Source organism: Leopardus geoffroyi, chromosome B4 (genome assembly GCF_018350155.1).
Source record: "Leopardus geoffroyi isolate Oge1 chromosome B4, O.geoffroyi_Oge1_pat1.0, whole genome shotgun sequence".
Classification (NCBI taxonomy): domain Eukaryota; kingdom Metazoa; phylum Chordata; class Mammalia; order Carnivora; family Felidae; genus Leopardus; species Leopardus geoffroyi.
Window position 1 is genome coordinate 61396781 of NC_059341.1, and position 13543 is coordinate 61410323.

At 34.6% G+C, this 13543-nt stretch overlaps 1 protein-coding gene across 3 annotated transcripts in view; it reads left to right on the forward strand.

Moving 5' to 3' along the window:
- MRPS35 (mitochondrial ribosomal protein S35) overlaps positions 1-13543 on the forward strand; it is a 47904-nt gene that overhangs the window by 10789 nt on the left and 23572 nt on the right. For all 3 annotated transcript variants that reach the window (XM_045464436.1, XM_045464437.1, XM_045464438.1), the window contains one exon: positions 5808-5947. In XM_045464436.1, the coding sequence (XP_045320392.1) occupies positions 5808-5947 (140 nt within the window). The remainder of the gene's footprint in view (positions 1-5807; positions 5948-13543) is intronic.

Genomic DNA, 13543 nt, shown 5'->3' on the forward strand with positions numbered 1-13543 from the left:
CAGTAAGCTGCTTGACATGGGTCTTCAATAATTTTTTGGATTCAATACCAATAGCAAAGACAAAAGTAAAAACAAGTGGGACTATATCAAAGTAAGAAGCTACTGCACAGTGAAGAAAACCTCTGACAAAATATAAGGGCAACCTACAGAATGGGAGAAAATATTTGCAAACCTCAGGTCAGAGGTTTATATCCCCCAAAAATAAAGAACTTCTATAATTCAATAGCAAAATAAACCAGACAATCCAATTAAAAATGTAAGCAGTGGATTTGAAGAATTAATATTGTTAAAATGTCCATACTACCCAAAAGAAACTACAGATTCAATATAATCCCTATCAAAATACCAACAACATTTTTCAAGAGGTAGAACAAAGAATCCTAAAATTTGTATGGAACCACAAAAGGCCCTGACTAACCAAAGCAATCTTGAGAAAGACCAAAGCTGGAGGTATCACAGTCTCAAGATTTCAAGATATACTATAAGCTGTAGTAATCAATACAGTATGATATTGGCACAAAAATAGACACATAGATCAATGGAACAAGATAGCCCAGAAATAAGCCCATGCTTATATTATATGGTCAGTTCATCTGGAGGCAAGAATTATGCAATGGGGAAAAGACAGTCTCCTCAATAAATGGTGCTGGGAAGACTAGACAACTACATGCAGAAGAATGAAACTGGACCACTTTCTTATGCCATACACAAAAATTAACTCAGAATGGGTTAAAGGTGTAAATGTAGACCTGAAACCATAAAATTCCGTAAAGAAAACATAGGCAATTGTATCTTGGACATTGACCTTAGCAATATGTTTCTCAATAGGTCTCCTCAAGAAGGGAAATAAAGTTAAAATAAACTGTTGAGATCACCAAAATAAAAAGCTTTTGCTCAATGAAGGAAACCTCAACAAATTGAAAAGGCAGCCTTACTGAATGGGAGAACGTGTTTACAAATGATATATCTGATGAAAGGTTAATGTCCAAAATATATAAAGAACTTACATAACACCAAAATAGGCCAAATAATTTGATTAAAAAATGGGCAGAGGACTTGAATAGACACCTTTCCAAGAAAGACCTACACATCGTCAGTGGGCACAGGAAAAGATGCTCAGCATCACTAATCACGGAAATGCAAATCACAACCACTAGGAGCTACCTTTCACCTGCTAGAAATGGCTGTCATCAAGAAGGCAAAAGATAACAAGTGTTGGTGAGGATGTGGAGAAAAGGGAAACCCTTTTGTACTGTTGATTAGGAATGTAAATTGGTACAGCCTCTATGGAGTACAGTATGGAGTTTGCTTTAAAAATTAAAATTAGAACTACCATGTGATCCAGCAATCACACTTCTGGGTAAATATCAAAAGAAATGAAAACATGGTGTTGAAGGGCTATCCACACTCCCATGTTTGCTGCAGCATTATTTACAACAGCCAAGAAATGGAAACACCCTAAGTTGTTGTTTGGATAAAGAAGTGGTGTGTGTGTAATAGTATTTAATTGTGAAGGAAGGACTTCTGCTGTTTGTGACAACATAGATGGACCTTGAAGGCATTATGCTAAATGAAATAAGACAAAGACAGTTAGTGTATGATTTTACTTACATGTGAAATCTGAAAAAGCTGAACTCAGAAATAGTAGGGACTGAGAGGTGGGGGATAAAAGGGAGACATTGGTGAAAGAATACAAACTTCCGGTTTTATGGTAAGTTCTGGGGATCTAATGTACAAAATAGTGATTATAGTTATTAATACTGTATTATATACTGAAAAGTTGCTAGGAGAGTAGATCTTAAATATTCTTAGCACAAAAATGCTAATTACATGATACAGGGATTAGCTAGTGTTACGATTGTAATTATTTTGCAATATATATATAGGTGTATCTAATCAACATATTATATATCTTACACAATGTTTTATGTCGCTTATATCTCAATAAAGATGGAAGAAAATCTCATTTTTAATATACTAAATAGCCTTATATTCTGAGTCATTGCTCATTTTTCCTTTTTTTACAAAAATTTTCAAGTTGTTTTCAGTGAAGACGTCAAATCTGCAAATTTCTTCCTTCCTTCTTCCATTTCCTTCCTTCCTTCCTTCCTTCCTTCCTTCCTTCCTTCCTTCCTTCCTTCCTTTTCTCTTTCCTTTCCTTTCCTTTCCTTTCCTTAAACCACTCTACAAGTGTCTATAAATAATAAATAGAACCAGAAATCATAGTCCTTGCTCAAATAGGTTAGGGACTTACTGTTGCATTATAGGCAGTGCATACATGAAAAGACTGAAGAAAATATTACAGTGTTACCAATGGATACAAATCAATATATTCCAAACTGAAGATAATGTAGAAGGATGCTGAGTCAGTGGAGTCAGTAATCAGATACTTTGCAGAGTAAGAACTTAGTAAGTGATATATAGATGTGGTAACATCAAGTAGTAGAAAAGCTGATGATAAAGAGCAATAGTCTTATATTTCTTCTTTCCCATCTGGGCCCTCATTTCAGAAGTGTTCTCTTTTAATCATTGTTTAGATCTGGTAATTACTTGCTGAGAGCGTATTTACTTACTTTTCTGTATATTCTCTCTACATAATGTTCATTATATATTCTCTCTCTTTATTACATATATATGGTTATATAATACAGTAGCATATGCATATTTTGTATATATATACATAAGATAGAGGTAATCACTAGGACATGGTTATATCTCCAGTTCTAAATTTATTTGAACAATAATTTGAACAATTAACTTGAACAATATTTATTGATTCCTAGATTGAAATAGATTTCACTCACTTTCCTTCCCACATGCATGGAGGTAAAGGCAAAAAAATTTTTTTTCATAGTTTTATGCATGTTTTCATAATGTATACATATTCTGATTTAATTTCTGATGTAGTTTGCATTGGACTACATACAGAATAAGCACATTTGAATTGTTTTAGGTTTATAGCTGTTAGTGATTGGTTGTGTAGTTTAATTCAAGTGTTCATACCTTCAGATGAATCTTAAATTCATGCTCATTAAAAAGGAGATATATAAATACTCAATATACTTGTTAAGACTTTCAGGAACGAAAATGAAATCTAAAAACTCCTCACAGGCAGCCTGATAATGCTGGAAGGAGAAATAGTATAATGATCATGGTTATGATGAAATTGGAGCTTTTGGAAGGGCCTCTTATTCAAAAAAGTAAGAAGAGATAAAGAAGTCTTAAGAAGTAGGAATAATGGCTTTACTCTTGAAGTGAGGGAAGAAAAATCTCTCCCGTGTCCTTTCATTTATGTGGTCTTCTCTTTTGGGATGTTAGGGTACATTTCTATCCTAGATTGTATGTTTGTATTTTCATTAGTGCCTGATGATAGAGTGATACTGATTACTTTTCCAAATTTGTGCTCTGTTTGGGACAAGGCATATATCACTTTTTGATCCTTTGTAAGGCCAGTTAAGGCATATATTACACTGTGATAAAACTCATTTTTCTCCTTTTTAAACATTTTTAAATGTGAATTTCTAATCTATAAACTGATTTTTAATGAAGTATTTCTAAAATACTTCATAATTCTTAAAGACTTTCATAAGCACATTCAGAAGAGTAGCATTGTATTTTAAGTATTTAGGTGCTTTAATCTTTCTTTAATTTTGTCTTTACATTTTTGCCAGCTTCTAGATTTAGATTGTATCTTCCAAATAACTCAAAGGCTTTTTAAGTATTTCTTCTCAATTTTCTTTCGAAGTAGGTCAGTTCAGATTTTATATCTAACATGCAAGTGGAAAATCTGAAGCACAGGAAACTTAGGTAATTTACCAAAACTTTTAATAATCAGTGGCAGAAGCTAAGTAAAAACCAAGGTCTTCCGAAGTCTAGTCTGTTGCTCTACCTATCAGATGAATAGGGGTCTATTATGTACTTTCCAGTTGGCTATGTTTTTTAGACATATAATCCGGTAATTTAAAAGTTGTAATTATCATCTGGTTATTGAAATGTCTTATTCAAAGTTATAAAAAATAAAGGACTCAGTACAAACCCAAGAACTCATAAAATTCTCCAAACTAGTCTCTTATGAAGTGCTTGGCAGTGTTGCATCTTACAGTGCAGAATGTTGGAATGAATCCATGATGGGAATGAAATTTAACTTCAGTAATCATGCTCTTTTCATGTTATTTAAATGTCAGAATGCTTTTAATTGCAGAGATACTTCTTTCCTCTCAAAGTGTCTCAGTATTGCTCTCTTAAGTAGGGTGTTTAGGGAATGGTGTGAGCTATACTTATTTTGCTAACATATATTTAGTTGCAGAGCTTGGAGAGTCTCTGTAACCCACAGTGACATTTTGCTGACTGATATTAAAGCCTAAATGGGAGCTAAATATAGTACCTGCTATAAGAAAATTGTTAACTCTGGGAAATGTTATTGACAAAGTACTTTTTACTGTCCCTTAAATCATCATATGGAAGAGTTCCCATGTGTCCCTGTGATTGTGACCAGCCTTTCCTACAGTTGTGTTTTTTGGAGAAAGCACAGACCATGAGGTCTAATGTGTTTGACCTCAGAAACTGATTACTTCGAGATATTCTTAGAATGAGGTTGTTTGGGGCTCCTGGGTGGCTCAGTTGGTTAAGCATCTGACTCTTGATTTTGGCTCAGCTCATGATCTCACAGTTTGTGGGATCGAGCCCCGTGTTGGGCTCAGTGCTTGGCAGCACAGAGCCTGCTTGGGATTCTCTCTCCCTCTCTCTACCCTTAACCCCCTTACATACTCTGTCACTTAGAATAAATAAACTTAAAAAAAAAAAAATGAGTGAAATTTCCATTGAAGGGAACCTGATGGTGTCTGAAGTTTTCATCTCAAGCTGAGAGCCCTCTGCCACACTAACTTTATAGGAATAGGGCAAAATGAAATCAGCTACCTACTTACAGAGTCCCTTGATACGGATAGCTGCAGGAGACTGAGCTCTTTTCCTTTTAAGTCCCCATCCCTACATTTGAGGCCTGAGTGTATGCCTCTGTGCCATGGAGATAGATGGTGTGGTGTTCTTGTTCACAGTGCTTGGAACTTTATTTTGTAGCCCCGTTCTAGAGCCAGTCCCACCTCTCCTCTAGGCTAGCCATCTTGCCTGAATATGAGGACAAGTCTCTTCCTCTTTCCATTTAGCCCCGTTGGCACAGAAGGCACATAGAAGAAGCATGAATTACCGTTAAGGATCTATCTAAGAATGTCTTAGGCATTTGTACCTGTTTCAGTTTGAGGCCCTATTCAACTCAGTTTCTGAAAGAATATAGACCATATCTCAGTTTCTTCTAAGAGCTTTTTCAGAGCTTCTTTCAGTTGCCTTCAGTTGACCCTTAGTAACTTTCATTTGGGAATGAATTACTAACTAGTAATTACTAACTAGTAACTACTAATTACTAATCACTCAAAAACAATAACGCTCTGAGCACTATGAACTCTTTGCTTTTAGTTAGTGAGGAGGAATTAAACTGTCCCATAGGAGGCATTGGCAAAGCTATAATAAACTTACATAAAGTCATAGTTCTTTTTTAACCACGCTTACTGCTCCCTACCAGACCTGAACTATCTAAATCATTCCTTTGATTACATTGCCTAATTAGGGTTTGTCTAAGAAGAAAAGGGATGAGGAATGATGATGTGTTTGTAAAGTGCAGAAGACAATCTGTTCTTTCATTCTATGTAACCAGAGAGTCCTCGCCCTCAATAATTTGATTTTGTCTGGTAGCATACATTGTAATGAGAAGTTACTTGCAAAACTTTACTTGAGATAATTTTTTTAATTCTCAGATTTCTGCACTGAATGGCCAGCTGCACTAGACAGTGATGAGAAATGTGAGAAGCATTTTCCCATTGAAATTGACACAGCTGATTATGTTTCGGCAGGACCATCTATTAGAAACCCCAAAGCACGAGTAGTAACTTTAAGGGTAAGAAATATTTTTTTAAAAATAAGAATTATTATGATACATTATTGCAAAGTAGCATTTTGTATGTGTGATTGTAAAACTGGTACATATTTATCATAGAAGATTTGGAAAATATACAAGTGTTTTATAGTGTTATAAAATTGCCTATAATTCTACCACTTACAGATAACCACCATTAACTATTGGAATTCATTTTAGTATATATACAGTCAACATTTGTGTGTTAATAGGATGATATTACTTTGATTAGTTATCTGTTTGTTTGTTTTTTTAATGTTTATTTATTTTTGAGAGAAAGACAGAGCATGAGTGGGGAAGGGTCAGAGAGAAAGGGAGACACAGAATCTGAAGCATGCTCCAGGCTCTGAGCAGCTGTCCGCCCAGAGCCCAACCTGGAGGTCAAACTCACGAACCGTGAGATCATGACCTGAGCTGAAATCAGATGCTTAACCAACTGAGCCACCCAGGCACCCCTCTGTTCTTTTTTATTTAGCAATATGGACTAAAATTTTTCCAGAGTTTTTAAACATTTTTTAATTTTTTTTATTGGAGTATATTTGACGTTACGTTATTGTATTAGTTTTAGGTATACAGCCTAATGACAATTATGTACGTTACAAAATACTATAAGTATAGTTCCCATCTGTCACCATAAAAAGTATCACTTTTTAAAAAAAATTTTTTTAATGTTTATTTTTGAAAGAGAGCGTGCAGCAGGGAAAGGCAGAGAGAGAGCGAGAGATGCAGACACAGAATCTGAAGCAGGCTCCAGGCTCTGAGCTGTCAGCACAGAGCCCAAGACGGGGCTTGAAATCACAGCTCATGATCTGAGCTGAGTGTGTGATGCTTAACAGACTGAGCCACCAGGCACCCTTGTCTTTATTTTTAATGGCTGCATAGAATAACATGTAAATCAGGATCTGTTTTGTGCCAAGAAAGTGTTTGAGGCTGGGGGTACAATGTTGATCAGTTCAGACATAGTCCTTTTCCTGAAACTGAAGTGGGAGGTACAAACGAATTATTCAATAACATAGATCTACCATATTTAAGTTATCCATATTATGGGATATTTAGACTTTCTCACAATATTCTTTATTAGAACAATGTAATGACTATCCTTAGAGATTAGTATTTGTGTATATTCCTAACTATGTTCCTGGGATAACTTCCTGAAAGGAGAACTGTCAGGTCAAAGGATGTAGATCCTTTGAAGTTTTTTGATATATATATATATTGTAAAATTTTTTTTTAATTATACATTGTAAAATCCCTGCAGGAAATGTAAACACACACACACACACACACACACACACACACACACACACAACACAAAAAACAAGCAGACTGTGAGAAAGCCTATTTTCCTGGACCTTCACCAACCTAGATATTATTATTACCTAGCCATTTAAGAGTAAATATATATATCTCATTTTTAAAATTTGTATGTATTTGAATTCTAAGGAGAGTGAGAATTTATTACTTTGCAAATTGCTTTTTTTTTTTTGGTCATTTGACCATTTTGATGTTGTATTGATTACCTGTATACTTATTTTTTCTTTTTAGTACCAGCTTTATTGAGATATAATTCACATACTATAAAATTCATCCTCTTAAATGTACAATTCAGTGGTTTTTAGTATTTTCACAGAGTTATACAGCCATCACCACTGCCTCACTCCAGAAATTTTTATCACCATAAAAAGAAACTCCGTATTCATTATCAGTCACTCCCCTTTCTTCCTTCTCTTAACCATCCCCAAGCCCCTGTGAACTACTAATCTGTGTTTTGTGTCTGGATTTGCCTATTTTTGACATTTCATATGAATGAATCATACAACATGTATTCTTTTCCTTAGTATAATTTTTTCAGTGTTCATCTGTTGTAGCATGTATCGGTTCTTCATTTTTATAGCCAAATATTTTACGGACAGTAACATATTTTATTTACCCATCCATTAGTTGGTAAACATTTGGGTTTCCATTTTTTTGCCATTATGAATAATGCTGCTGTGAATGTTCATGTACAGGTTTTTGTATGGACATGTGTTTTCAGTTCTCTTGGGCATATACCTAGGAATGAATTGCTAGGTCATATGGTAATTACATGTTTAACATTTTGAGGAACTGCCAAGCTGTTTTCCAAAGTGGCTGCACAATGTTACAGTTTCACCAGCAGTGTTTGAGGGTTCCAGTTTCTCCACATCCTCATCAATGATTGCTATTGGTGATCTTTCTAATGGGCAGGAAGCGGTAGCTCATTGTGGTTTGGGTTTACATTTTCCTGATGACTAATGATGTGGAGCATCTTTTCATGTACACATTGACCGTTAGTATATCTTTTTGAAGAAATGTCTGTTCAAATCCTTTGCCCATTTTTTAATTGAGTAATTTGTCTTTTTCTTGTTTGATTGTTTATAATGTCCCTTAAATCTTTTTAAATCTAGAACAGCCTAGGACCTCACTACTCCTATCCCCACCTGCCCTCTCATGACAATGACTTATTAAAAAGACAGATATTTTGGAGGCACCTGGTTGGCTTAGTCAGTTGAGCATCCACTTTGGCTCTGGTCATGATCTTGCAGTTTGTGGGTTCAAGCCCCACATGGCTGTTGTCAGAACAAAACCTGCTTCAGATCCTTTGTCCCCTGCTCTCTGCCCCTCCCCTGCTTGTACTTTCTCAAAAAATAAACAAAAAAAAAGTTAAAGGCAACTATTTAAAAAATTAAAAGACAGATATTTTGTCATATAGTGTTTCCTTTCCTACTTTCTGAATTTGTCTGAATGTGTCCTGATGTCATTTACCTTATTTCTTTACCTTCTGTATTTCTTATGAACTGGAAGTTAGATTTAAGGAACTGATTACAGTCAAGTATTTTTAACAGTAATTGATAGATGGTGTTACGTATTTTATACTGTGTTACATGAGCAGGCATGTAAAGTCTGGTTGCCTTATTCTCAGTATGCTGAGACTGACCACTTGTTTTAAAGGCTAGCAACCTGATCATTCCATTGCAAAATTTTTTGGGGTTTTTTTTTGTTTGTTTTGGCTTTTTTCTTTTTTTAGTAATCTTTATACCCAATGTGAGACTTGAACTCACAACCCCGAGGTCAAGAGTCACATGCTCTACTGACTGAGCCAGCAAGCCGTCCCCATTGTGAAGTTATTTTTTATTGTTGTTGTTTTGCTGTTCCCTTGAACAGGGAGTCTGTAGGTGGGTACATTCAGTAACTTTTGATCAAGTAAAATCATTGTTCTTTTTGATGTTCAAAGTATAGCCTAACTTTGGTGGGAATTCTTTTAAATTCGTTCCTGTGTCTTTTTGTTACAATCCTATTAGCATTAGAAAATTTCTTTGCATTCTGGTGCAAGACGGTCCAGGTTCACTTTATGTTTTCCTTATCCCAGACCTGGAATCAGCCTCTGTGTCTCCAAGGTGCCCTAATACCTTTTAGTGGTCATTGATATATAATAAGAGACCAAATTCTGAATGCTATGAATTTTTAGTTCACTCTTTCAGAGATTTCTCAGGAAATAAATGATAAACAATAGTGGTTTTAATTCCCCTTTCTAAATATCTATAGCTTGTTTTTTCTTTTTGTGTTTTTCATTCGATAAAATTTCTAAAATAATGTTTATGTAGTCCCGTATCCTGTTCTATACTTTAATGGGTGTGCTTCTGGTGTTTAGCCTCTAAGTATAAATTGTAATTCTGTTTGAGATAATAGCCTCTATTATGTTAATGGTGTGTCCTATTCCTATCGCATTTTTGGAATGATCTCCTTTGAATCATGGTAATTGTTAGGTTTTCAATTACTGAAGCATTTCTGAACCCTGATTATTGCTTAGTACACCATTCTATTACTTTACTGTAGATTTGCTTTGTTAGCATTTTATTTAGGATCCTTTGTCCTAATCTCATGTTGGAGAAACGTTAAATCCCTGCTCTTACTCATCAGGAGCATTCCACCTACCATCGCAGTTCCAGTGTCTTGCTGTAGTAACTTCTAAGTTAGTATTTGAAACCACTATTAGTTTCCTCTGGTAAAAGAATCTTAATCCACATGGTATTTCTTTCTCATGGGGCCGTTAGCTGATGGTTTTGTTTTTTGTTTTGTTTTGTTTTGAACTAGAAAAGTTTTAGATTTACGAAAATGTTTCAAAATAGTTCACAGAATTCCCCTGTATTTCACACCAAATTTCTCCTGTTACAACATCTTATATTACTATGATACATTTATTACAACTAGTGAGTCAATACTGATACATTATTAATTAAAGTTCATACTTTATTCAGATTTCCTCAGGCACCTCTTTCCTGTGGTGGTTTCTCAGAATTTCCTTGTTTTGGTGACCTTGAGAGTTTTGGGAAGTACCAGTTATGTATTTTGTGGAATGTCCTTCACTTTAGATATGTTTGGTATTTTTCTTATGCTTAGACTGGTTTGTATTTGGGGGAGGAAAACCTCACAAGTAAAGTGCCACTCTCATCACATCATAGCAAGAGTAGAGGCTCCCAACATGATGTTAACTAATGATGAAGGCTTGATCACCTGGTTAAGGTACTGTTTGCAAGTTTTCTTCACTATAAAAGTACTCTTTTTCCCTCCTTTCCATACTGTACTCTTCAAATGGAAGTCGCTATGTATAGCCCACACTTCTGGGATTGATAGTTATGCTTCACCTCGAGGGAGAAATAGCACATAAGTTGTTTGTAATTCTTCTATGTAGGAGATTTGTCCATTCTCATTCATTTATTTATTTATTCAGTCATTTATTCATATCAGGATTACTTATTTTAGCATTTCGGTTATGATCCAATAATACATTATATATTTTGATGCTCAGATTGTTCCAGCTTTGGCCATTGGTAGCTCTTCCGGTTGGCTGCTCTGTTACTTTGCCATGCCCCATCATTTGTTTCTTGAACACTTTTTATTTTTTGGCACCACAAAATGCTCCCGGCTTATCTTACGTATTCCCTATCCTTGTCCTGGAATCAGCTATTTTTCTGGGGAGCCCTCACTAATGTACTTTTGAATCATCTGTTCTGGAGGATGACTGCCCATTTTTTTAAGATGCCTTCCAGGACCTCAAAAAATTAGTTTTATATTCCTTGTAATCTGTATTTTAAATCATAATATTCCAAGTTTACTACAAAAATATGTTGACAGTCTCTGCAACCATTTTGACACTATAGGGTAACAAATAGACAAACTCTAATTTCTAGAAATTTTTCAGGGATGCATCAGTGTTTGATTTGTAATTTTCTTTCTTTGCTGGGTTTTAGTATCAGGATTGTGCCATCTTTATAAAGTAAATTCATGAAGCTTGTCAGCCTTTTTTTATTCCATAGAACAGTTTAGATGTAGAGCAATATATTTATATATTTAGATTGAAAATATTTAAAGTCACAAAGGGCAAAATAGCATGTTTACTGTATAAATTTTAGAAAATCTATATAAATAAAAGGGAGAAAAAAAAACCTTAAAATTCTGCGTGGCTGACATCATTCTGCTAGTTAATAGAAAGTACCTAGGCTGGCCCAGATGGTAGAGCATGTGACTCTTGATCTTGGGGTTGTGTGTTCGAGCCCCACATTGGATGTAGAGATTACCTAAAAATAAAATTTTTTAAAAAGCTCCTACATTTTTAATAACTTAGTAAATGTTGCCTCTTTTTATTAATAATGATAACAGTAACAGCCAACTGTTGTTGAACTCTGTCAGGAAACCTACATTTTGCTTTACCTTTTGTGGGCCTTAGTCTTCAGTACCAGAGTAAACATCCAATTCCCTACTGGTTCTAAGTTTGCATAATATATTTTACATAAAAATAATCTCATCGCTTTATTTGAAGTATACACAGGATGCCCCTTATGATATCAGGTACCATCCTCTTGTCTCCTTTTTGTCCTTATGCTGCCATGTGATACCTTTGTCACTTCCTTGTATTCCTTTCCCCTGACTCAATGTCTTTTCTTGTGAACTCTTTTCTGCCTACCCCACTGACTGTTGAAACTCAGTGGTGATGTCCTGAATGTTGTCATGTAGTCTAGGGTGAAAGTAGGTAAAACAGTGGGACTAAAGCATGTGCATTCCAGCATGATGTAAAGCAATATTGTGAAGGTAATCAAATATTACAAAGTGTTATATAGAGAGAGATACATTTTTAAATTCAGAGAAAGATGGTATCATTTTTCTTGATAGTCATAAAAATAGTTCAGAATTTAAAAAAAACTTAATATTTGTGTAGGACTTAACTTTAAAAGTGCTTTTTTTTCTATTTATTCTCATTTATTTCCTGGCAAAAATTCTTCTGAGTCCTTTCTATTTTGTAAATGAAGAAATAGTAAGAACAAATGATTTAAGTTCACTTAGCAAGTAAGTAGCAAATCTAGAAATCAAACCCAAGTCTTGTCCTCTGTGTATTACCAGAGTTCTTTAACTGCACTATACTTGTAAATATGTAAATAGAGAAGGTATTTTACACAATTAGATATTTCTCAATTTATGTAGCTCTTAAATATGGGCATTTGAAAATACATATAACCATCATCTCCTATGATTTGAAATGTCAACATGGCTTTTGGATAATGTTAATAGTACAGTATTGATTGTTTAAAATGTAGCAACTTGAAAAAGAAAAGTCCGGGGATTCTTTTGAATTTTGGAAAAGAATGACAGTGCCACTCAGCTGCAGTGTCGGACAATATTAGTCCAGGTTAAAGACTGCAGTTTTGCAATCCCTCTAAGTGCTAGCAGGTGGCGCGAGTGTACCACAGAGCTTTCTGAAATCCTGATGAGTTTCTGGCATAAACTCTAAAATAATTTTTGAACATTAAAATGTTAATGTGAACATACGTTTTAAAGCAGTTATAATAATCAGCGTTGCCATGTGTTTGACTACTTCTTACGTAAAAAGCTAGAACACTTAAATTTTTTAAATGGCAAATTTTAAAATTTATTATTAAACATGATAACATTGAAGGGATTTTTAAAAGGAAAAAATGATTCCATTCTCACTATCCTGATGCAAAGACAATTCATTTCTTGTACTGTATCTGTATGCATGCGTATGTACAAATATTTTCATAATTATAATGTAGATTCATTTTATGATTTTCTTATAAGTAAGTCTTATTGTTAACAGTCAGAATTATCATAAAATTTCTTATTTTATCCATCAAGCTGATAACTTGGTTGTTGATACATGTTGTTTCCCAGGAACTGTGGTAATTTGAGCAGCCTAGGCCCAGAGAACCATTCTCTTGGGTTGATACCTAATAGTCAGTGTTTTTCTTGTATATGTTCCTTAAAAGTGTGTTTTTTAAATTTATTTTCTATATTTTCTGTAGTTCAAATAAAAATTCGAAGTGTTCTTTTTTTCATTTATGTGTTGTTTCAGCAAATACACGTTATATGCTTTTTAAGTGCCAGGCTGTCGCCTAGTGGGAAAAATGGAAAAATAAATAAGCTCTTATGCTATGATGCCTTGAGGGAAGTGCAGGGTTATTGAAGCCAGAGAGAAGTGGGTGTGATTTTAAAATCTTATTTAGCTTTTTTCTTCTTCATACAGTATGGCTCTTTCTTAGTCTT